Source organism: Thermobia domestica, chromosome 4 (assembly GCF_964235325.1).
Source record: "Thermobia domestica chromosome 4, izTheDome1.hap1.1, whole genome shotgun sequence".
Taxonomy (NCBI): Eukaryota; Metazoa; Arthropoda; class Insecta; order Zygentoma; family Lepismatidae; genus Thermobia; species Thermobia domestica.
Genome location: NC_137457.1, coordinates 121,533,616 through 121,558,166, shown reverse-complemented (window position 1 = coordinate 121,558,166; position 24,551 = coordinate 121,533,616). Strand labels below are relative to the sequence as shown.

General features: G+C 33.0%; 1 protein-coding gene across 1 annotated transcript in view; it reads left to right on the top strand.

Moving 5' to 3' along the window:
- The window catches only part of LOC145683352 (trypsin-2-like), a 275,021-nt gene that overhangs the window by 138,928 nt on the left and 111,542 nt on the right, over positions 1 to 24,551 (top strand). The window contains exon 4 of the mRNA XM_081754690.1: positions 7,115 to 7,227. Coding sequence (XP_081610816.1) covers positions 7,115 to 7,227 — 113 coding nt within the window. The remainder of the gene's footprint in view (positions 1 to 7,114; positions 7,228 to 24,551) is intronic.

Here is a 24,551-nt window from a genome sequence, read left to right as displayed (position 1 = left end):
CTGCGCATTACTGCTCAAACGATGTGCAAACAATTGAGATAATTTTCTTTTGAATCGGACGTAGGGAGGTGCTACCAATTAGGTAGCCTATACTTTGTTATCGTTTTAGCGCGCCCGCAATTGTGTACAAACGAAAATTTCGCCTGCAAATTTCTGTACAAAACCGTAACAAACAAGTGCGACAGTTTGTGGTTGAACTCGACATGGTGGGAGGCCTATCAATTAGAGAGCCCATAGTTTATCGTTTTGGGGGGGGAACATTTATGTGCAAACGAAAATTTCAGCTGCACATTTATGTACAAAGGCGTACAAACAAGTGCGACAGTTTGTGGTTGAATTGAACATTGTGGGACGGCTAAAATTTAGACAGCCCCCCACTTTGTTTTCGTTCTGTCGGCGACCCTAATTGTGTACAAACAAAAATCTCGCCTGCACATTTCTTTATAACTATATTCAAACGATTGCGACAATTTGTGATTCAATTGCACATGGTGGGAGGGCTACCATTTAGACAGCCCCCCACTGTTTTCGTTCTGAGGTCGCCCCTAATTGTGTACAAACGAAAATTTCGCCTGCATATTTCTGTACAAACGATGCACAAACGATTGCGACAATTTGTGATTGAATTGAACATGGTGATTGGGCTATCACTTAGAAAGCCCCCCAGTTTGTTTTCGCCCTGGCGGCGCCCCTAATTATGTACGAACGAAAATTTTGCATGCACATTTCTGTACAAACGATGTAGAAACGATTGCGACAATTTGTGATTGAATTGGACATGGTGGAGGGCTATCACTTAAACAGCCCCCCACTTTGTTTTCGTTCTGGCGGCGCCCTTAGTTATGTACAAACAATAATTTAGCCTGCACATTTCTGTACAAACGATATAGAAACGATTGTGACAATTTGTGATTGAATTGGAAATGGGGGGGGGATACCATTGAGACAGCCCTCACATTGTTTTCGTTCTGGCGGCGCCCTTAATAGTGTACAAACGAAAATTTGACCTGCACATTTCTGTACAAACAATGTACAAACGATTGCAATACTTTGTGATTCAATTGGACATCGTGGGGGGAGCTACCACTCAGACAGCTCCCCCCTTTGTTTTCATTCTGGCGGCGCCCCTAAGTTTGTTCAAACAAACATTTCGCCTGCACATTTCTGTACAAACGATGCACAAACGAATGCGACAACTTGTGATTGAATTGGACATGGTGGGGGGCTACCACTTAGACAGCCCCCATTTTTTCTGTTCTGGCGGCGCCCTTAATTATGTACAAACGAAAATTTCAGGTGCACATTTCTGTACAAAGGAAGTACAAACGATTGCGAGAATTTGTGATTGAATAGGACATGGTCGGGGGCTACCACTTAGACAGACCCCATTTTTTTCGTTCTGGCGGCGCCCCTAATTCCGTGCGAACATACATTTCGCCTGCACATTTCTGTACAAACGAAGTACAAACAATTGCGACAATTTGTGATTCAACTGGACATGGTGGGAGGGGCTACCACTTAGGCATCCCCGACTTTGTTTCCGTTCTGGCGGCGCCTCTAATTGTGTACAAACGAAAATTTAGCCTTCACATTTCTGTAGAAACGATGTAGGAACGATTGCGACAATTTGTCATTGAATTGGACATGGTGGGGGTATCACTTAGACAGCCCCACTTTGTTTTCGTTCTGGCGGCGCCCGTAATTGTGTAAAAGAAAATTTTCGCCTTCACATTTCTGTAGAAACGATGTACAAATGATTGCGACAATTTGTGCTTGAATAGGACATGTTGGTGGGGGGCTACCATTTAGACAGCCCCCACTTTGTTTTCGTTCTGACGGCGCCCCTAATTGTGTACAAACGAAAATTTCGCCTGCACATTTGTGTACAAACGATTGAGACCATTTCTGATTGAGTCTGATAAGGGGGGGGGGGCTGTCTAAATGGACGTCTCCTTTTCACCTCTACTGTAATTAAATTCTTCCTCGAGAAAATCTGTAATCAACACTGTCAGTAGCTACGTCCTCGACTAATATACCTTAACATGTACAGCTTTATTTTCGTATATTTTTCAACAGTTAACCAATTTAAAACTATCGCAAACAAGAATATGTAGTCAACTTCTTAAATACTTCGCTCGCCGAAACACGTTCAGCGCGTGCAACAAGCAAAAACAACATGTTTGGCGTCTCACAAATGGAAAAGGGGGAAAAAAAGAGAAGGAAAAGCAGCACGGCAGTGCCTTATCGCAGTCAGAGCTGACAACATAGTTTCGGTCGTCACTAACGCGAATAGACCTACTAGCGGTGTACAAGAGTTATACGTTGTGCCACAGTAGCGCTACAGGCGGAATGTGCACGAACTACAAATGAATATGTTCCCTTACAAGCATCAGTCACTGTTGCACCCTCTTTACATTCTACACATCCTTTTTTCTCCCACTTTTTGACCTTGACAAGCAGAAGTACCAGGCTTTCCGAGTTCACAACCATAAACTGTTTGTGTACAGAGTACGTTTTCAGTTCTTCGAATGACTGTGCGCGCGAAGAACAAGGGTGATGATCGGGCTACCGTATTCGGAAGTCAGAAACACCCGGTTGCAATAATAAATGTAAAATACAAATATAGAGCCTTGACAATGCCGTGAGGATGAATATATATATATATATATATATATATATATATATATATATATATATATATATATATATATACGCACGCTTTGACAATTTTCTCGTTGGCAGCATATAAAGTTATAATATACGGGATCCGTGGAAAAGTGCCCCTTTCGGTTCAGTAGTTTGTTTACAGGACCGGTTGGAGTGAAATGCGTTTTAAATATAATAGACTCAACCTCATAGGCAACCCAGGTCTCCTGTCCAGTAGGCTCACGTCAATCCCCTACACTACCGATTTCCTTAGAGTTTCGACTTCGTTCTTACTGCTCACATAAGACGGGTACATTGCTTCCTGCATCTGTGGGGAATTATATAACTCTAAAATCGGAAACACACTTAATATTTTGCATACTTCCACAAAACATACAAACACCAAATTTTGCATACTTGTTCGTCATGGGATGTGAGTAATGGAAAATTCCGATATCACGAAAAAGGCGACATTTTCCATGTAATTGAAGTGTCGAAATTTTTCGTCGTTTCGAAATGTTGGTTTTTAGAGTACTTCCGCACACCATAGAAACGTCATATTTTGTCAGGCAGTGAAGGTAGGAACATAGTTTATGATAGAAAAAAGAGCATTAAAATTCGTTTTCGTTTCGCGGCGCAAATCGAAAAAGTGTGAAATTTGTATAGGCTGTGTCTAGGACGTTCAAATTCCGAGGTGAAGTTTATTCTGATGCATAGTTCGTTTATTCTTAGGCGAGTAATTCTAGACAATTTGTAGATATGGTGGAATCTCGAAATTTCGTTTAAGTGTGTAGATTACAGCGTAAGCGAGGGGAAAAATCCGACATGTTGGAAAAGTCGCCATCTTCGATTCAAGATGGCTGTTCAAAAGTTTGTAACCATGAAAATTATAAGTTGTTCACATGGAAGGACAGTCACGTTTTGCTATACTCTTAAAGATGAAGTGCAGTTTTAATGAAGAAACAAATCATTGGAGAAGTCGCCAACAAGAATGCAAAGATGCCATGTTGTTGAATTTGCTTGATCTGCCTTGTTATGAGCTATGCTAATCATAATAGAACAAACTAGAATCAACATACGAGCTTAGCTCAGAGGTAAAGTTTGGGCTTTCTAATAACAGGTCTATATAAAATAAGAAAGTTTCCTCTTTCTTGGGGGGGAGATCCCCCCGATCGCCTCCCCCTGGATACGCCCCTGGTATGTTCGTGTGTAGTTTCGAGACGATACTGAAGTATTTAAATTCAAACATATGTAGCTTTGGAAATGGTGCATCACCAGTGTATTTTTCGAAAGCAATGTTCCGCGGAGAAAGGGAAGATTATTAGGACGGGTGCACTGCTGGTAATATTCTATTTGTTATTGTATTTTAAACGTATTATTTTGATCTCCTCCAGGGGCGTTCTGAGGAGGTTGTGTCCTTCAAAAAGTGTCTGGAAGAAACATTGGGCATCATTTTCACGATATAGTGTCCATAGAAGACAACAATACATTTTGTATCGCGACAACAGTTTCTGCTTCAAACCGGAAACGATTGCAAAATATTTCTCTCACCTTTTATGTCCCTCGTTAAGATACAACTGGAGGTACTCGTATAGCAAGTTTGAAGTCAATGGTACAACTGGAAAGTTTAAAATAATAATTTTAAGGAAATACAGACACACACTCATACACACACACACACACACAAATGGGCACCTCTTGAAAATTTTTCCGTCGGCAGCGTAGATAGTTATAATATATAAAATACGTGGAAAAGTGCCCATTTCGATTAAATAGTTTGTGTGGCGGTTCCGGTTGGAATGAAATGCCGTGTATAATAGAGTCAAGCTTATTGGCAATCACCTATGCTATAAAAATAAATTTTCGAAAAAGAAAACAATCAGAAAAGAATTTGATAAGGATCGAACGAAGGTCTTCTGTTCAGGAGTTCCACGTTTTGTATTATAAGAGGTGTTATTTTGATGTGCTCCGAGAGGCACTCTTAAAGCTCCGGCGGTCTCCTCCCCCCAATGAAATACTGGTCTGGAAGTAACACTGGGCTTCACTTGTACGATATTGTGTCCCGCGATTAAAATGTGTGTTTTTCAAACCGGAAATTAGCTGATATCCCCGAAACGATGCAAGAAATCGGAAAAATGATCGCACAAAATCTCCCCGTTTATTCTCGTAGTTGATCCTCGTATAACAAGTTTACCATGTATACCACACATCTAGATTGCAAATCGGAAGTACTTTAGTATCAGAAAAACGGTTTGGAAAATACTCATAATAGATGCTCAGAAAACGCCTTTTGGCTATTGTGTGGTGGGCAGCGTAATTAGATATAATATATGAGATACGTGGAAAATTGCTTCTTTCGATTCAATAGTTTCTCTGGCGGGCAAGGTGCGAATGAAATGATGTGTATAATAGACTCAACCTTATTGAAAATCAAGATATATTAACGAAATATAAGATGAAGAAAGAAAAAAATAAGAAGAAATCGATGGGGATCGAACCCAGGTCTCGCCCGCAGTAGTCTAACATGTTTCCACTGGACTACTGAACTGCTTAAAATTTTACATATTCAAGTTTCTACTTAACGCACTTCGTAGATAAGGGGTCAGTATCTCATTGAATTACTCCTCTAAAATCGGAGTACTGATGGCATTATGTATGCGCTCTTTTAGAGCATATTATTATAGAATTCATGTTTTATTAGCCTATTGTAATAAGAAATAAGTTTTTTCAGTTATTCAGAGATGATTATCTACTAAATTCTTTCTTCGATGAAAATATAAAAATAAATATGTCGGAAGACTGCAAATTTTTTCCCACTTTTATGTAACAGAGAGGACGTACCTTTGCTGCTGGTAATATGTTTGTAAAATTATCCCCAAGTACACCATTGTAATACATTGTAATATATTACACGGCAAATGGTAGTATTTATGAAAATGCTGTATATATATGTTTAAAAATCCTGCAACAAAATTTATATTTAAGGTTTATCAAGTAGGAGATTGCAAGACATTCTCCGCTATTTTGACAAAAAAAATAATAAGTACTGTTGTCTCTGATACGTATGTACGTAAGGCGCGCATAATAAGCCATTTACATGATTGTCAGTGTACACTTGGAATATAGTTATTTTTAATAAATTGTATATTTTCTGTTCAAAGTGAAATACACGTTGAATTGACGTATGTGTTGGTGATATGTATATTCTTTAAGGAGAAGTAATTTCTCCATAATTGTTTTCCAAAAGTTGAGAAAGTTCATAGGAAAGCCATGACCGGGGGTCTGGGGGCGGAGCCCCCAGCGAGCATTAGCGAGTTACCCTCTATAATACAAATAGCTGCAAATAAATACATTACATGATTTATTTATTGCTATTTAACGAGTTTCTTAACTTGTATTTAACATTCTCATATATAATACAGACCTACTGGGAACACCTACCTATCTCACATGTTATATTTTAAAATAATAATTGCTATGTTCTGCAATGATTATGTTATATATATATATATATATATATATATATATATATATATATATATATATATATATATACAACTGATGTATTATAATGTAATTATTTTATACAATTTTTCATGCATTGCGGAAAATATAATTTTAAGAAAACTATTGACCCAGATGGGAATCGAACTCATAACCTTAAGATTTGAGACCCGACAGCTTACCAGTGAGCTAACACAAGGACTTCTGGAAACATGCTTCTAGCGATGTATAACTGTTCTCCAGATAATTATGACATTCATATCCACTACAAACGCTGTTTTTTATTGTACTTTGACTTTTATTTTAGTACTCAGGGGATAATTGTGTTCTATGTCTTAACTTTGATCATTCTTTCACATATGGAAAGATTCTTTAACGTATCTAAATGTTCTATCACGTATGGAGAGCTGAATGACAAACAAGCATGTGCTGACATTAATACAAGGTTTAGAAATATTGTATCATTAAGTATTTCAATCAATGTTGCTTTTTTCTACATTTGGTAACAAATCTTATTATATTAAACGAAGAAAAACACATCTGCAAACTTTTTCCCGATTCCAAAGGCTGGCTTGGAGGTTCGAACCTGGTTTACTTTTTTCCGAAGATACCCGAAGTTGCACTTAGAAAATTTGTGCCTCAAAACACCAATAAAGAATGCGCTCAACCTGTTTGAGACAAGGTGTGCATATGTAATTTAAGATTTTTTTTAAAATGTAATGATGCATTTATTTATTCACATGTGTTATTTCAGGTTTTCTTAAATCTTAAAGATTTGCTGTTATTTCAAAAATAAATACAGAATATAAAAACATTTTAAAAACAGAAGATCACGTTTTAAAAATATCGCTATTGTATATTTAACCAAACACTTTACCAAAACGTACAAGAGGAAAATTAACCTAGGTTACTAGTGTCAAGTAAAAAACTAATCTTACTGCTGATTAACTAATTTTTATTTCAGAAGTGGGAAACAGTATGACTTAGGATTAATCAAATTAGTATATCCAGCTAATGTGACGAAGGCCGTGAACATTTTTCCAATCGAAAAAATACCAGTCAAACATCCGGAACCTGGTAAGTATTACAATATTTACTTAAGGATTTCTAATTGTGAAATCTTGACAAACACACTACTCATTCAAATGAGTATTATAGATGATTATTTACAATAACTAATAGTTAAATAATAATAATAATAATAATAATAATAATAATAAATATTAATGGTGACAATAATATTAATGATTTATAAAAAAGGAAAGATAGAGTAATAGCTTAAGTGTCTCTATTGTCGTATGTATGTTCTTTTGAAATGCTAAATGAAATGAAATCCTTCAGCTTAAAATTACAAAAGTTTATGTTCTTTAGGCTAACGGAAATAATGATTAAGTATTATGGTGGAAGAATCAGTGGAATGAAAAACGTGGGATGAAAGGGAATACATCGAAAAAGACCAAGGAAACGATGTTATCGATCGCAAACTTACTTGGTCTGGTATCGAACCAGGGAGCTCACGCACAAGGGGTAAGTGCTCTACCACTGACCCACTACAACCCTCATGTTCTTTAGAAGGATGTAATTACAATATATAACGATATGTTTTAAATTTGTATGACTTGAACCACCCGATGAACCTAGACAAAATTTGCAGGTTAAAGTGAAATTAAGCTCAAAATATAATATTTAATTTGTCTGATTTTTTTACAAAGATACGGCAGAAGGTGTTGTGCTATTAAAGTTTGTATTCCAACCTATAATTTTTATTTAAATTCTCATATATATAAAGCAGGCCAGGGATTGGAATTTCTGAATAAAACCTATGAGAATTTTTGCACTATGTTTACACGGAAGGTCCCGCAAAAATAATTGCTTATGAAACTAATGGTATAAAGTCATAAGAATGTTAATCCAGAGTGATTTAGAAACGGCATCCGTCACTTTGATATTTCGAAACAAAAATTATGAAGATCGTTTTTAATAGCTTTCTGCCAGAATGTAAAGCAAAATGTTTTTTTCTGCCACTTTCTATACAAAGCTATAAGAAATTTAAACTGGATTGATGTAGAAACGATACACTTCGCCTTAGAAGTTTGAAAGAAATTATACACCAACCGTTTTACAATGTTTGTACCAGAATATCCGTAAAAGTTTTCGTTTTTACTACTTCCTGAACAGTGTTATAACATCATTCAGGCTGTGGAAACGTTAGCCTCGTCTTGAAATTTCAAAACAATACTTATGCCGATCGTTTGTACTACGCTCGCAACTCAATGTACCGCAAAAAAATGTTTAGAAATCTTCCTTTTTAAAATGTTGGATTTGTTAACGGAATGCCCTCCCCACCCTGGAAATACGAAAAAGAAAACATTCCAATTGTTTGTACTATCTTTGTTTGGGAATTTATCGCAAACAGTTTCCTTTGTTCCATTTGTGGTACAAAGTTATAAGAGTTTTAATGTAGAGGACTGTGCAAACGGCAGCCACCAACTTGGTATTTCGATACGAAGTCTATGTCAATCATTTGTACTATGCACTTTGTACAGTATGCACCGCTAAATTGTTTGTTTGGACCACTTCCGGTAAAAAGTTATGAGAGTTTTCATCCGGAGGAATATAGGAATGGCATCCCCAACGTTAGAATGCCGAACGAAATCCTATGCAAATCAATTTTGTTAGGTTTGTACCGGAGTATACCGTAAACATTTTTGGTTGTACCACCTCTGGTACAATGCTATAAGGGTCTTAAAGTGAAATCTGTGGAAACGGCATGTCCCCTACCTTGCATTTACGAAACAAATCGTAATTCAATTGTCTATACTACATTTGTAATGGATTATTTCAGTTCGTACCACTCATGGTACAAAGATATAGGAGTTGCAAAGTACGGGCTGTAGAAACGGCACCTTATAATTTCTAAACAAAACCTATGCCAATAATTGTACTACATTTGTAGAGTAATACCTCTCAAAAATTTTCCTTTGTGCTACCTCTGGTACAAAGTTATAAGGGTCTTAAATTGGAGGCTGTGTAAATGAAATGAAACCCAACTTGGAATTTCGGTACTAAATCTATTTCAATCGTTTGAAATACTCGTGTAACGGCATATAACACAAAATTTTTCGTTTGTACCACTTCCGGTACTAAGATATAATTGTTCTAATGTGGAAGACTGTGCAAAGACTACAGACGGCCTTGAAAGCTTGAAACAAAACTTATGAAAGTCATTTTAACTACATTTTAAAAGGAATATACTGCACAAATTTTCGTTTGTACTCTATATAAAGATATGAGATTTTTAAAAGCAGGGCTTTGTTAACCCTAGAACGGACGGGTGAAAAAAGTTACATCACCAGAAGGGTTGGTTCTACGGGACCCAAGAAAACATCTTATTTAAACATACATCTACAGTTAAGTCTATTTATTTTTGAACCAAACTGTACACTGTACTTTTCCTTTTCCCCAATTGGTATATAAAATAATTTTAAGCTCAGAGTTATTGTTTATGTAGTAAATTTACAAAACTTAGAGAAGTGACGTAATGTTTCCCATTATTACAAATATATAGAAAATTCTGGAAAGTATACAGGAAGTTTAACCTATTGAATTTCAGAAAGTTCTGACTTAAATTCGTACTGTACACTGTGTTTTAGTTTTTAAGTTCAGCACATTTTTTTACACATTTAAGTTCAGTGCATTGGTGTGTATTTGAGACATACCCATACTTAATATTTGGTTTTGCTGTCTTGAGGCTTGTAACAACGTCTCCCCTATTTTGGAGGGTTTATAGGTTTCACTTGCGTGTCTGATGTTAACACATGCACGACTAATCCTCCTGGCCAATTCACTAATATATATTGGCAGTCTTTCATATTTAGCCCTTTTCGGCATTTGAGGTCCAGTTAAAAGCAGTGCAAATTCTTTGATTAATTTACGACGTGTGAGTTTCTCAATATTAAGTGGTTTGTTTGCTTTCAAGAGGACGTATACATGCAAATGGGTGACAATATTGGGACGTCTGGTCAGACAATTCATGGCAAAAACGATTTTGTTCGCTCATCTCGTCCAACATATTTTGATACGGAATCACAACTCTCAAAACCGACTTCATTTTCGCCATCTCCAACTGAAAACATTTGCCCAGGCAAAGAAAAAATATTACGAATGTCAGATAACGTTTCAACAGAATCATCTTCTAACTAACTATGCGAGATATGTTCACTCTCTCACTGGAAATCTGATCTGCATCACTAATAATATTTACTTCAATTCCTGTCGTATTTCATGATCATTTACAAGGAATTAAGTCATTTCCAAACACTCAAATATGTTCCAAACAATATCCACATACAGATATACAATATATGTAAATTGTTCTGTAAACTACATGAAGTTTTTACGAGCAACGTTAGTCAATATGCCACAAACACAGTCTCGTCATGGTAACTAACATTGCTTAAAACGATTGACGTAAACGGAGTCTCACGGAGGCAGAACAATTTTAATCCTCTTCTGTAGACAGCCTAATGACAATTGAAATAACATATGCACACTCCTGACATTTAGTGATATTACTTGGAAGGTATAGAGAAGGACTTGACTTTAGCTGATAAATTCTTCAAAAGATCATCGCCTTTATGTGTGTACGTGTGTGAGAGACCCAACCAGTCCCTTTTAGGCTTACCAAAAGCCACAATGCTGAAAAATTCATGACAAATCTTATACGAAATTTGTAATACGTTTAGACCAGAATATACGGCCAAAATTTTGTTTGTACAACTTCCGGTAAAAAGAAAAAACAGTTGTAAATGGGGGTTATGGAAATGGTAGTCTCCGACCTTCAAATTTCGAAAGAAACCTGAAAAATATTTTACTATGTTTGTACCGGATGGTACCGCAAAAATAGTCGTTTGTACCAGTACCGGAACCAAGTTATAAGAGTTTTAAGGAAGAGTCTGTGGAAACGGCACTCCCTTAACTTGAAATTTCCAACGAAAATATATGACAATTGTTTCTCTACGTTTGTACCGAAATATACCGCTAAACGTTTCATTTGTAACATCTCTGGTATCAAATTAGGAACATTATTATGTGGTGGCAGTGGAAATGGCAGCCCCCAACTTGGAATTTCTAAACAAAACCTATGCCAATCATCTCTACTAAATTTGAGAACAAACGTACAGGAATTTTTTGTTTGTAGTATTTCCGATACAAAGATATAAGTGTTTTAAAGTTTGGGCTTTACAAACGGTAGACTCTTAACTTGGTGTTCCTAAACAAAACCTATGGCAATCGTTTGCACTACCTTTCTACTAGAATGTACAGAAAATGTTCCTTTGTAACACTTGAGGTAAACATTTATAAAGATGAGAAAGTAGGTGTGAGCAAACGGCAGCTAACATCTTGAAATTTAGACAAAAAATGTGTGCCAATGTAAGAACAATGTTTGTACAGGAATGTACCTCAAACAGTTTCGTTTGAAACACTCCCGGTGCACACATGTAAGAGTTTTAAATTATTGGGATATGAGAACTGCTGGCCCCCAGCATGGAATTAAGAAACAAAACCTTCGCCAATATTTAACTCTCAGTTTGTACCGAAACGTGCAAGAAGGTTTTTCGTTTGTATAACTTCCGGTAAAAGATACAAATATTTTAAAGTGTGGAGCTGTGGAAACGGCAGTCCTTCCACCGTGGAATTTCGAAATAAAACATATGGCAATCGTCTCTACTGCGTTTTCAGAGGAGTGTAACAAACATATTGGGTGTTTACCACTTCAAGTACAATGTTGTAAAGGTTATAATGTGATGGACTGCAGTAAGGGCAGACCCCAAATTGAAATATTGATTCAGAACTGATGGAAATCGTTTGTACTAAGTTTCTACTTTAATATTTCGTTTCTACCACTTTCGGTAAAAATGTATGACTTTTAATGTTTGGCCTGTGGAAACTGCAGTCTCTCCTCCTTAGAATTTTAAAACAAACTATTACAAGAGTCTATACTACGTTTCTACCGAAACGAAAGAAAAAATATTTTGTAACACTTCTTAATAAAAATATTAGAGCTTTATTGTCGAGGCTTTAGAAGCGCAGCCCATCACCTTGTAGTTTGGATCCAAACCAATGTCAACCGTTCGTACTGTGTTTGAAAAGGAATAATTTTCTTTGTACAAATTGCGGCACATAGATATAAATGTTTCAAAGTCGGATCTGTAGAAGCGGCAGCCCCCAACTTGCAATTACGAAACTAAATTTATGCGAATCGATTTACTATGTTTGTACTTTAATATAGTGCCAAATCTTCTACAAAATTATAAGTTTTAAAGTACGAATTTGTGGAAAGCGCAGCTCCCACAACATTGGAATTTCGAAATAAAATTATGCCTGTTGTTTGAACTACGGTTGTACCGTTTTTATACAGCAAACATTTTCGTTTTTACCACTTCTTGTATAAAGGAATAAGAGCTTTCAAGCGAGGGGGTTATAAACAGCTGGCCGCTACCTTGGATACTCGAAACTAAACCTATGCCTATCGATTGTAATACGTTTCTACTGTAATGTACCAAAAAATTCATTTTTACCGCTTCAAGTGCAAATGTATAAAGCTTATAAAGAAGGTGCGGTGCGAACGAAAGGCATGGAATTTAGAAACAAAAAATTTGCCTATTGAACAACTACGTTTTTACCGGAATGTAACTAAAGAATTTTCGTTTGTACCCCTTCCGGTACAATGATATGAGTTTTAAGGTACGGGTCTGTGAAAACGGCAGGACCTCAGCTTTTAATTACGTAACGAAACCTATGCCAATATTTAGCTCTAAGTTTGTGCCAAAACGTACGGGTAGAATTTTAATAGAAATGTAATGTAGGATAAAGGCCACTTTCTCTCTCCAATCTTTCTATGTACACCTTACATAAATAACTATACTAAGTTAAATAGTGCAAGAGCATAGGAATTATTATACCCATAAAAACATGTATGCCAGACTATAAATAAATCACATCTAAAAGCTTGTATCTTATTACTACAACTAACTTATATCTACAACTACAGCTACTTCTTTGCTACCTAATGACCCAAAGGTAAGGTACTAACACCATACTTTAGTATATATCTTTTACCATCACTCGGACCTAACATTTGCTTAATAACAGCTATGGTATATAAATCATGCTTATGAATATGAATAAGGTCTATTTCTTTATATTATGGAATATGTTTCTTTATAATCAACAAACTTTAATTGTTTCGCTACTACATATGTAGTTATTTCTTTCGCTTCTTTTTCTTTTTTATTTTCTATTCTAAAGGCACAAATCTTAGATCGTATTCCAAAAAATAGGCCTTATTTGACCACGGTTTCCATCTTTCATTTTTCATCTTTCATCTTTCTTCTTCCATCTTTCACGGATTCATCTTTCATCTTTCATCTAATACTTTATTGTTTATTATTCCACATTTATTGTGCCTTTCGTATTCAATTGTATCTAATATATCAGTCATATCAGTGAATTTTTTAGAAATCATCTATTCTTATTACAGATATAAAACTATCACTATCGATGTAACAAAAATTTATATTGATTTCATAGTTTTGTAATGAAAATAGTATATTAATAATTTTGATAATTCTAATACGCTAATTCCCACATATATCGGTTTACTAAATTTTAATCCCTTTTTTTCATATGCATCGCACACAAATCTTAAGCTAATATTATTCTGTATTTAAAGTTCAGCTTCGCACTTTATACCTTCTTCGGATCTCATTCTAAGGACACCTTCTTCTAATATTCTCCATTGTCTTCCCGAGTGCGCTATTAATCATTAATTTGTAAAAGTCCTTCTCGAAATCATTCTGAGCTTTCGTTCTCATATTAGTATATATATATATATACTTCTTTAACCAAACCGATTGTTTGTACTCGAATACTTTATTAACCTTTTTCAATGTCATTCCCGAGTGACAAATACAGTTTTAAATTCCTATTGCGAATAACGTATCTTCCCTTAATATAAAGTGTGCTTATTAATTTTGATTATTGTGATCCTTGTGGGCACATGTTTTTTGGAGCTAATGGTAGATCTGAGTGCTTATTATGTAGATACTTCCGATATTCTAAATCAACTTCTAAATATAACATACCTCAGAAGCATCTGGAATATTCATCATATTTATGTAAGGTATAAACCATTTAAAGTCATTATGAGGCATTTTGACTCATAGCCCAAACGTATAAATTATTTCCATCTAAATATGCTAGATACTTTCAAGATTCATTTTTGTTATAGTTTTAAGTATGTTTGTTGTTTTGTTTTACAGATCTTTTATTACATTGTGAGATTTCACAGTGGGGCAGACCCTATATATATTTTATTATTTATTCTATGTTTTATTTTCAGTTGATTGTATTTTAATAAAGATTTAGATTTTAATTATTGGAATTACAGAAGACAGTAAAGTATTAGGAAGTAATTGTACAAGGAAACGAATTACATAAACGATGGACATTGCTCTCGAGTGTAGAAACAATTATGTAATGTTGGTATTTAGTAATCTCGGTTAGCAAATTATTTCCATCACAGGAAATTTGGATCAGAATTTAATCAATGCATGACTGGAAAGAATTAGTAAAATTTTATGTAGGTAAGTTTTTAAGATGCTTGTAAAGACAAGACACTCTTCTGGGGTATGTTACAATTACCAGGAATTGTGAGTCTAGGCATACCAAGGTTTTCCAGTCGTCGGCTACAATGAGGAAACCGTCTCGTTTCAGTAGTGTCATTGATACCAGTCCTAGCGCACCCCTACCTCCACATTTTTGACTAGAACAGAAGAATAGCACAAAATAATTACATAATTGCAACTCCAAAGTAGATTGTGTAGTATCTCTGCGCATTAGCTTTTATCACATGCAAATCGAATCGGGAAATCTATCTAGTTATAACAAAAAATTAAATAACTATTTTGGATATTTTATATTTAACAAATAATGAAAAATTCTGTAATTTGTGGAGAATTAAAGCAATACCAAGAATTTGCTCGAAATGGAAATACAAGACATGATGAGTATAAAGCATGCCGGAGTAAAATGAGCAAACAAAATGATGAAACAGAAAAAATGTACGCGTTTGCTTATAATGTAGTAAATTCTGAACAATTTTCTGGAAAAGAATTTATAGACTTACAAAACGAACTGAATTATATCAAATTATGTTTTTAGAATTTTACATCAACTATAACAATGGAAAAGTTTAGCTTGATGAAAGAGCAAAATATCATCTTAATAAAATACATGAGCTGTGAAATAATGCTTTGCGCTACAAGAATTTAGACTACTATTTCAGTTTTAACAACCATCATATCTTTATCAATCATATTAATTATAACAAGTGAAGAGACTATATAAATGCATTTTTGAAATGGAGGGTAAGGATGATGCCTTATTCAAATTGGGAGTAAAGATAATTAAACTACCGTTTTATGACATTTAAAATCATAAAACTCTTACATCTAAAACTACTTAAATCTACTTTAGCTCTTCTATTCGTTGTGTTTCATAATCCTCAAATGATATATCTTTTATAACTACACTTTTCTTTATACCATTTGCTTTTCTAATAGGTTCATCCTGATCTATCCCTTTCTTTTTAATAGGATACATTTTTGATTTTAGACCTATAAACTTCTCTATTACAACACCTTTCAATTCATCTTTAAATTTTACTAATATCATTTTATTAACTAATTTCAATCCATATTCATTGTTTTCTTTATAATTAGAGGTATGTGCATATTCATACATATCTGTCATATCTTTGTAAAAGTCTTCTGTTTCTATATGTGCTATAACAGAATCAGTATCAGTCACTAACAGTTTTACATTGTCTCCATGTCTCTTTTTTAAGACATTGTAGTAAAAATTATACAAACATATTTTAGAAATATCTAGTGCAGCCATTCCTACATAGATAGGCTTGCTAAATATAATTTTAGTTTTATGCATATGAATAGCAGCTAAATTCTCAGAGAATATCGTTCTATCTTTGAATCTAGGTTTTGCTACTAAATCTTCTAACAAATTTTCATTATGTACTACTCTTACATTTATTATTTTTCTTATGTTTTCCACAGTTTTACCAAAGACAGCATTATTAGCCAACTTATAAAAATCCTTCTCAAATTCATTCTTTGCTTGTGATCGTATATTAGTATTTAAATCTATATATTTCTTTAACCAGGCTCATTGTTTAAATGTTATTATCTTATGAATTTTTTAAAGTTTCATTCCTTGTGACAAATACAATTTAAGATTTTGATAGTGTAGTATATAATGCTCTTTATCATATAGCGTTTTCAATAACTTTGGAAGCTTTTTGTTATTAATGTAGTTTCCAGGAGCTAAGAGAAAATCTGAATATTTATTATGTAGTTTTTTGGAGGTATTCTAAGTCGACTTCTAAAATATAACCATCTTCAGAATCATCTTTTGTTTGTAGTATTGTTTTTGCTAAGTGTTTCTCATCATACTTATTAACATATATCCATTGAAAATCTCCATACGGCATGTGATGATTCATTGCCCAACCATAATCGTTATTTGCATCCATGTAGGTTATATAAGAGTTTATTTTCTTCTTATCAAAGTTATCTAAGTATTTATTATTAGGAACTGCATATCGGTTTGGAAATTGAGAAATTCCACCTCTTATACCTTTCTCTATAAATAGTAATTGGTCATAGTCAGTCAATAATTCTAATTTTTGTTTCGTCATCTTTAACATTGCATCCCAGAAAAACCCAGGACCAGGAAGATACCATGCTGGATCTAATTTGTATGCATTAAGAGCTCTACCTCTGAAATTTTCATTAATATCTGTTAGTTGAAGAACATCTGTCTTATTATAAAAATGAATATATTTTTTATTGTTTTTAAATCAAACTCTTCGCAAACTCGTACATGATGCTTATGACGCTCAGGACTTACTTTTTCTCTTGTTTATCTGTTTGTAAATTTGTCTGGATATAATGGAACAGGCTCTTCTAACTTTTCCTTAGAATCAACAGAATCATACGGATAATCACCTTTAGTACGAAATAATTCAAGCTGATTCTTATTTGGAAAAAACTTTGATGTTTCTCGAAATTGTTCTAGCTTTAAATTCTTTGTTAACTCTGCTAAACCTTTTAGTAAAAATCTGAATGAATCAATGAATCTTAACTTGATAGATCTATCTTTTCCTTTTGGATCCTTATACCGAATAGTCTTTGAGAATGTAATGTAGTTTTCTTCAGTGTTAGCTCTTACATCTATTTTCTCTTTCTCATTTCCACCTCCTAAACATTTTATAAATAAATGCGCATCATACCTAGAGAGATTGCGGAAATACACAGGAATAAATCTTGGATTTGTATATTTTATATTACAATAAGAATGAGCAGCGTCTCTAAATTTACCTTTTAAATGATCATGATCGTGCACTTTTGTTTTACGTGACTCTCTACTATTTTTAAGCTTCTTATATTCTTTCTTACATTCTACTAGAACTTCTTTTATCTCTTTTCTCTGCTTTTTTATCTCTGTTATACTGTCATCCTCCTCGTCTTCTATTTTGAAATGATGTTCTTCTTCCAAGTGTATAGCTCCTTCTTTTATTTTTTTCTTTAAATACTCAATTTTAATCCTTAGGCTTTCTATTTTCTTCACTAATAAACGTGGTAGATCTTCAAGACTTCCTTCACAAATATGACATATTGTAGCTGATTCATATATCTCTTCTTCTTCCTTAGATAATGGGGTCATAGGTGTATAAGTATCATATATTTTTGCTATTTTGATTGCTTCTTCCGTTAACCTTTTATAAGCTCATCTGCTACATTATCTCCTATGTATTCTACTGGCTCACTTTTGTAGGATTCCAAAGTGTTTTTTACATAGTAAGTAAAGCTACTAGCTTCATGTAATTGATAAGCATTTGAGTAGGATCTTTCAGGATCAGGTTGACATGAACTTATTCTTCTTAGTATTGGTTCTAAGTCTGCTATTATTGTGAGTGGTATTCTTAAAGAACACTTATCATTTACAAATTCTAATATCATATTCCATTCTCTAGGTAAAATGATCTTAACAGCAGAATGTAAACCACAGTATTCTTCATGTTCTTTTAATAATTCTTCTGATTTAAAATGCTTAGCTTAACATCCCTCACATAAAAATCTCTTATGTCCATCTTTTGTTATTTGACTTCCAACAAGCTTCCATAAATCTTTATATTCAAGCAGTAATGTGTTTTATCTCTTTTCTTCAAATATAAAAGACGAAAATGATTTTGTTTTCTTTCTTTCGGTATTCTAAGTGAGTAAGATTTTTTCATTATCATCTATAGTAAAGACACTGATAGATATATTAGCTCTGTTTTCAAATTTCGCTATATCAGTAATCTGTACAGGAAAGGGATTATCTTTAAAATATCTATTTAATTCCTGCTCATATTTTCTAGGAACTCTTTGTGGATCTCTATTAACAGGGTGTAATGCTGTTAGAACAGACCATAAGAAGCATTTTTGATCTTTGTTATTAATATTAATGCATGCTTTTCTTCTTTTAATTTTTTCCTGAAGTTCTATATATGATGATCCATTCATTGCTATGTATTTGTTAATTCTTACCTCGAGATAGTCGACAGAATGCAAAGACCAACCTGAACCATTTCCTTGAAACTCTTCCATATCTGTCCTAATTTTTGTACTTGCATTTTTATAATATTCATTTAAGATCGGTGAATTGAAGTATAATTTCATTTGACGTTTTAAAATTATGTTCTTGAATCTGCTTATCTTTTTCGAAGCTGCATGTGAATGACATACTTACTCTAAGTGCATTAAAATATTTAAATCCATTTTTTATCATACTTTTAACTGGCTTGCTAATTGAACGTAGGAATTTGGAAGGATCTCTATATCCACCTGTGTTTATTTATTTTGAAAGTATGTAATCTATATTTAAATGAAATTTCTTTTAGTTCAACATTTATATTCACTCTTTTAGGCTTCGGTTCTTCAAAAATCTCTTTTTTAAATGGGAACATTTTTAAAGCTCTCTTCCTACTTAATCTCTTAGGTTTTGGTTTTTCAAAAATGTGTTCTTGAAAAGGGAATGTTTGGTTAAAGTTTAATCTGTTTATTTCATCTTCATGTTATATAAGTTTGTCAATAAGATCTGCTTTTCTTAATCGGGAATATCCTTTTATTCCCTTTCCTTTACATAAGTTTTTAATTCAATTACAGTATGTTTAATTAAATTCATTATTATTCTATCACTTTTTATTATAATCATTTTCGTTTTCTAATACAACAGCTAATATTCATTTGACCTAGGAAATCTCAATGTCTATTAGCATATTGTATTACAACATGGCTTTTATGGTAATATCTAATCAAAGGTACTATTGATCTAATGGAAACTAATTTATTTTTTTTAACAATCTACCTCCACACTACCATTTGGAGACTCAAGTTCTTTGTCACTATCTCAATTTGATTCTGGTGTAAATCTTCCTAGTGCTGCATTCTCTTTTTCTTTTAAAAAATTCTTTTAATAGCATTTCTTGCTCTTTTAATAATATTTGTTTTTCTAGTAGTGCTGTTCTGAGTTTAAGATCTTGGTGGATAAGGCTAAGCTTACTTTGTATCAAATCGCAATGTGCTTCCATACTTATTATATAGAAATTTAGCAAAAATGATTATTATATTTAATTAATATACAAAACGAGACTATGGAGAGGAAAACTATTCCCCAACTTAAACAATACAGCAGAGAGAAAGGAATACATTGTTTTTCAAAGCTTAGGAAAGCAGAACTAATAACCTTGGTCAACGAGCACAGAGATAAGTCTCTAAGAACTACTACCACAAATTCACAACAATCAAATGAACAAGCTGAAACAACTGCAATAAATTCACAAAAACTAACTGAATTTATAAAATACATAGTTCAAAAATTAAATCCTGAAAATATTGTAAACTACTTTCAAAATCCACTTTGTAGAAATATAGTTATAGTTCTGCTTAATATTCGAAATGGAAAGAATGGAAAATAATTACAGAAATAAAGAACTTATCTAATGAATTTCTACATATCTTCAAAAACAAGGTAAAATGGTATTTAGTTACATCAAACCATAATCTATCACTTTCTTTTATTGAAACTCATGAAGAATACACCAATTTTGCTAGATTATTGAAAAGAAAAGACCTATTTAAACACGAAAACATCATTAACAAGTATGGTGATAAACTATCCTGGGACGAATTGTGTGAACCAAAGTATAGATCAAGGTCTTATCCTCATTTAAAACCAGAATTCGTATTAAAACATAAAGACCATACAAGACAACATATTCATTGGGATTACTACACGTACGAATATGCTCAACAAATGTGTGAAGATTTTCTTAATGAGTTTAGAGAAGAGATTGATTGGCTTGCGTTCAGTGAAAGAAAACTGGAGAAAGTGTACACAGAAACAAGCTATTAAGGTTTGTATGCAATTCATAGAATACTTATATTGGGATATAATCTCTCATCATTCAAATTTGCTCAAACTTGCGTTCCTAAGAACCTTTAAAGATAAACTCCGTTGGAATATTGTTTCAAAAAGGTTTTACATTGAAAGAAAAGAACCAACAACCTTCATGTGCGAATTAAATTATCTTTTCGATTGGCAAGCTATTACACCACAACTAGATGAAACATATGTGAGAAAATACCAAAATAAAGTTTATTGGCAAAAAGTAAGTTTAGATGATAAAAGAAAAAATTCATTCTCGAGTTTGAAAGAAGAGGCTTAAATTTAAGCAAGATAGTATATACTTGTTGGAATAGGAGGTTCTCTGAAAACTTTCTAATAGCGATCAAAGGCAAGATCAATATAGTTCAATTCTTAAGAGTAAATACGCATGTTAGCAATCCCCTTAGAAACTAACTAATATTACTATCATCAGGTTTACACTTAATACAAAACTCAAAAGAATGTCCAATATGCAAAGAAACAAAAACTCAATTGTTTAAAACAACATGTGAACATGTGTTCTGTGTTGAATGTATGCCTACCTGGTTAGGAAATAATAACACTTGTCCTTTGTGTAGAGCGGTTATACATAACAACGACAACAAGAACAACAACAACGACAACGATATTGAATATTCTGCAGAAGAACTTGATTTCGATAATCCGGTTTATTCTAGATATTCTGAAAGTCCTGATATTGATAGCACGTTTCTTTTATGAAGAAGAAGACTGGAATTAGGTTAGTGTAGATTATGTTAAGCTTTTATGAATAATAATCATAAACGTTATATTTAAAGCATTTACATAGGATTAGATATTAACCGATCATATAAACCATCAATTTCTTTAATCAAATCTACTTCTGATAGGTATTCCGAAAACTCATTATCCTTACCTGTACGAAAATCTAGTTCTTGCTGAATTAGGTTAAATAATTTAATACTGTTAGGATCTCTAAACTTTTCGTATATTATCTCATGTTTCGGATATTTTTCTTCTGCTTCATGAAGAGGCTAATGTAGGCTTCTCTTTTGGCATCTGATAGCATAATAAGGGAAAGAATCATTTTGGTATCTGATAGCATAATAAGGTAAATAATCTTTAAGTTTGTTCTTGTATATAATAAATAAATTATATTTTAAATTATCGTGTGTATATGGTGTTGCAATTTCTTTTAAGCCCTCGTTTTGAATTTTCAATTTCTCGATTGTTTGTTCTATTTTTCTACTCTCGTTTGCAACTCTTCTTGATCTTCTTGAATCTGTTTAAAGCTAGAAACGAAATAGTCTTCGACAATATCATAGCATTTGCCATATAAGTCTTGTGATATCCATAAAGCAATAGCAAGAAATATTTTTCTATATACGTATGTTCCTGAGATAATTGATCTTGTTTCTTTGTCTCCTTCTTTTATTAGATATGTGAAGCAACAGCCAGAATTCTGGCGGTTGGATTTCTTTTTATAATACCTTATTATTTCTATCGATTGTTTATTTTCTAACCAATGTTTAAATTCTTTACCACCATCATTACATAGTTTTGTAGCATTAAAGTATCCTGTACTCTTATCTATAATCAATTTGAAATCACCAAAAATAACATACCAATAATTGTCTTTAATCTGTTCGTAGCAAATATCGTTTGAACTAAGAGAACTATCCATAGTACCGATATTTATTGCTTAGAAAATAATTTTAAACTTATTTATCCTTGCCACCTGCAAGTTTTATTTCGTAATTTGCTTTAATAAAGTTCCTAGAATTAGAAGGATAAAGTTTTTGGTTACTGTGTAAGATGAGTTTTCACAGTTGTCCGAATTCGGTCCACTTAGTTTGTTATTATAATATACTAGCCTTTTATGAAATAATAACAATAAAAAACAACATTTATATTTACATTACAACACTACTTTTATCTATCTAGTTATTATGTGAATCATCAAATCCTAGCCATTTAACGTATACTTTGTCACCTTTCTTTCTCAACACCTTCTCCACCAAGTATTCATCTTTGTGTTTCGTCTTTAATAGTTCTGGTTCGTAAAATTTGCCTTGTACATCCTCTTCTTCTAAATCCTTAATTCTATACGTAGGTGGATTAGAAGGAATAACTTCGCTAACAAGAAATACTTCTGTTGACCAATTAGGCGTATAACATTTCTCTAATAATCCTTTCGATTTACTTATACGAACATAATCACCTAATTTGTATTTGGGTTTAACACGCTTATATTCTTTCTTATACACTTTCTCCAATATTGTTCGCTTATTCTTCTTGTTTACTTTTATAGGCTTAATACCAATTGTTTTAGGCAGCAGATTATTATATTCGCTAACTATTGTTGGTAATATCTCTATCCATTTATAATTTCCTTGTGCTGTAAATTTCTTCCACATGTTTTTCTTAAGTGTTCTATTAAATCTCTCAACAACAGAAGCTTTCTTACCACTATAGGTTGAGTAATGATTAATCTTATTTTCTTCCATTAACATCTTAAATTGTTTATTGTAAAACTCTTTGCCTTGATCAGTTTGTAAGTTACTAGGTTTTCTCATTCTTAATATGGATTCAACATTCTGTAACTTCTTACCGTTCTTATCTTTAACAGGAACAGCAAACGCATATTTCGAAAACACATCTATAATCGTAAGCTAATACTTATAGTTCTTAATAAATTGGGAAACACCTTTTAATACTCCGCTATCCATTTCTACAAGATCTCCTTGTCGTAAATCATCTATACCTTTAACAATAACACTTAACCTAGGGTAATTCTTTCTGGAAGGTTTGTGAATTTCTTCTTTAATGTCTTCTCTAATACCTTTAAATTCTTCTAGTCAATCTTTCTTTTTAAAGAATTGAGTTTTAGTAACACAGCTTACAGAACAAATACCTTTCTTAATATATCTTCCATTGTTTGTTTGTTCCATTATAATGGTATTTTTCTCCGTATGTGTTGATTTCTTACACTTAACATAGTACATCCTGTTTATCATATAGAAAATCATTTAAGTTCTCTTTCTACGTACATAATAACAGATAATAATTGCCCTTCTTCAAAAGCTGAATTTTTATCTGCTTGAAACGTAATTATATCAACATTTTTAACGTCTAAAGGAGAAGTTTCAACTAAAGTATCGTTCAAAAATATGTATAGATAGTATTTATCCAAATTTAATTGCATATGCATTATTTTCCCATTATAGAGAAACTTATAACCATTACATAAAAGCTTTATAGTTTCTTTCTTCCTAATGAACATATTTGCTTCTTTGTTTAATTATTTGGAAATCTTTTGTAACAAATTGATCTATATCATTCTTTCTAACAACATTCTGTAACTTCTATGACATTTCTGCTTTGTATTTAGTGAATTCTGATATAGGAACCTTTGCCCTAAACAAAATAACTACATTATTATTAGTCTTTTGGATTTGTTCCATATATTGTTTCCTCAAGGCATTAACATCATCTATCTTTATGTATGTGTTTTGTAATAATTTTAATATATTCTCAAATTTGTTTCAATCACTTTCTAATTGACTATTTATTGGCTCAAGCTGATGAAAGTTTACTACATCTTGGTGAACAATAGCATCAGCTACGTTAACAAGTCTTTTTTTTTAAAAAAATCAACCCATGTTCTATTATTTGTTGTGAAAACTTTATCTAGATCACTAACGTTTTTGAGCTCTTTACTAATGATAACATTACCAAAGATATCCATATTTATTATATACGAAATTTATATCTATTTAACAGAGAGAAAAACAGTTATACGAGCTCCACCAAAATCAATCAAATCACCATTCTCATCTCGAATTGAAACT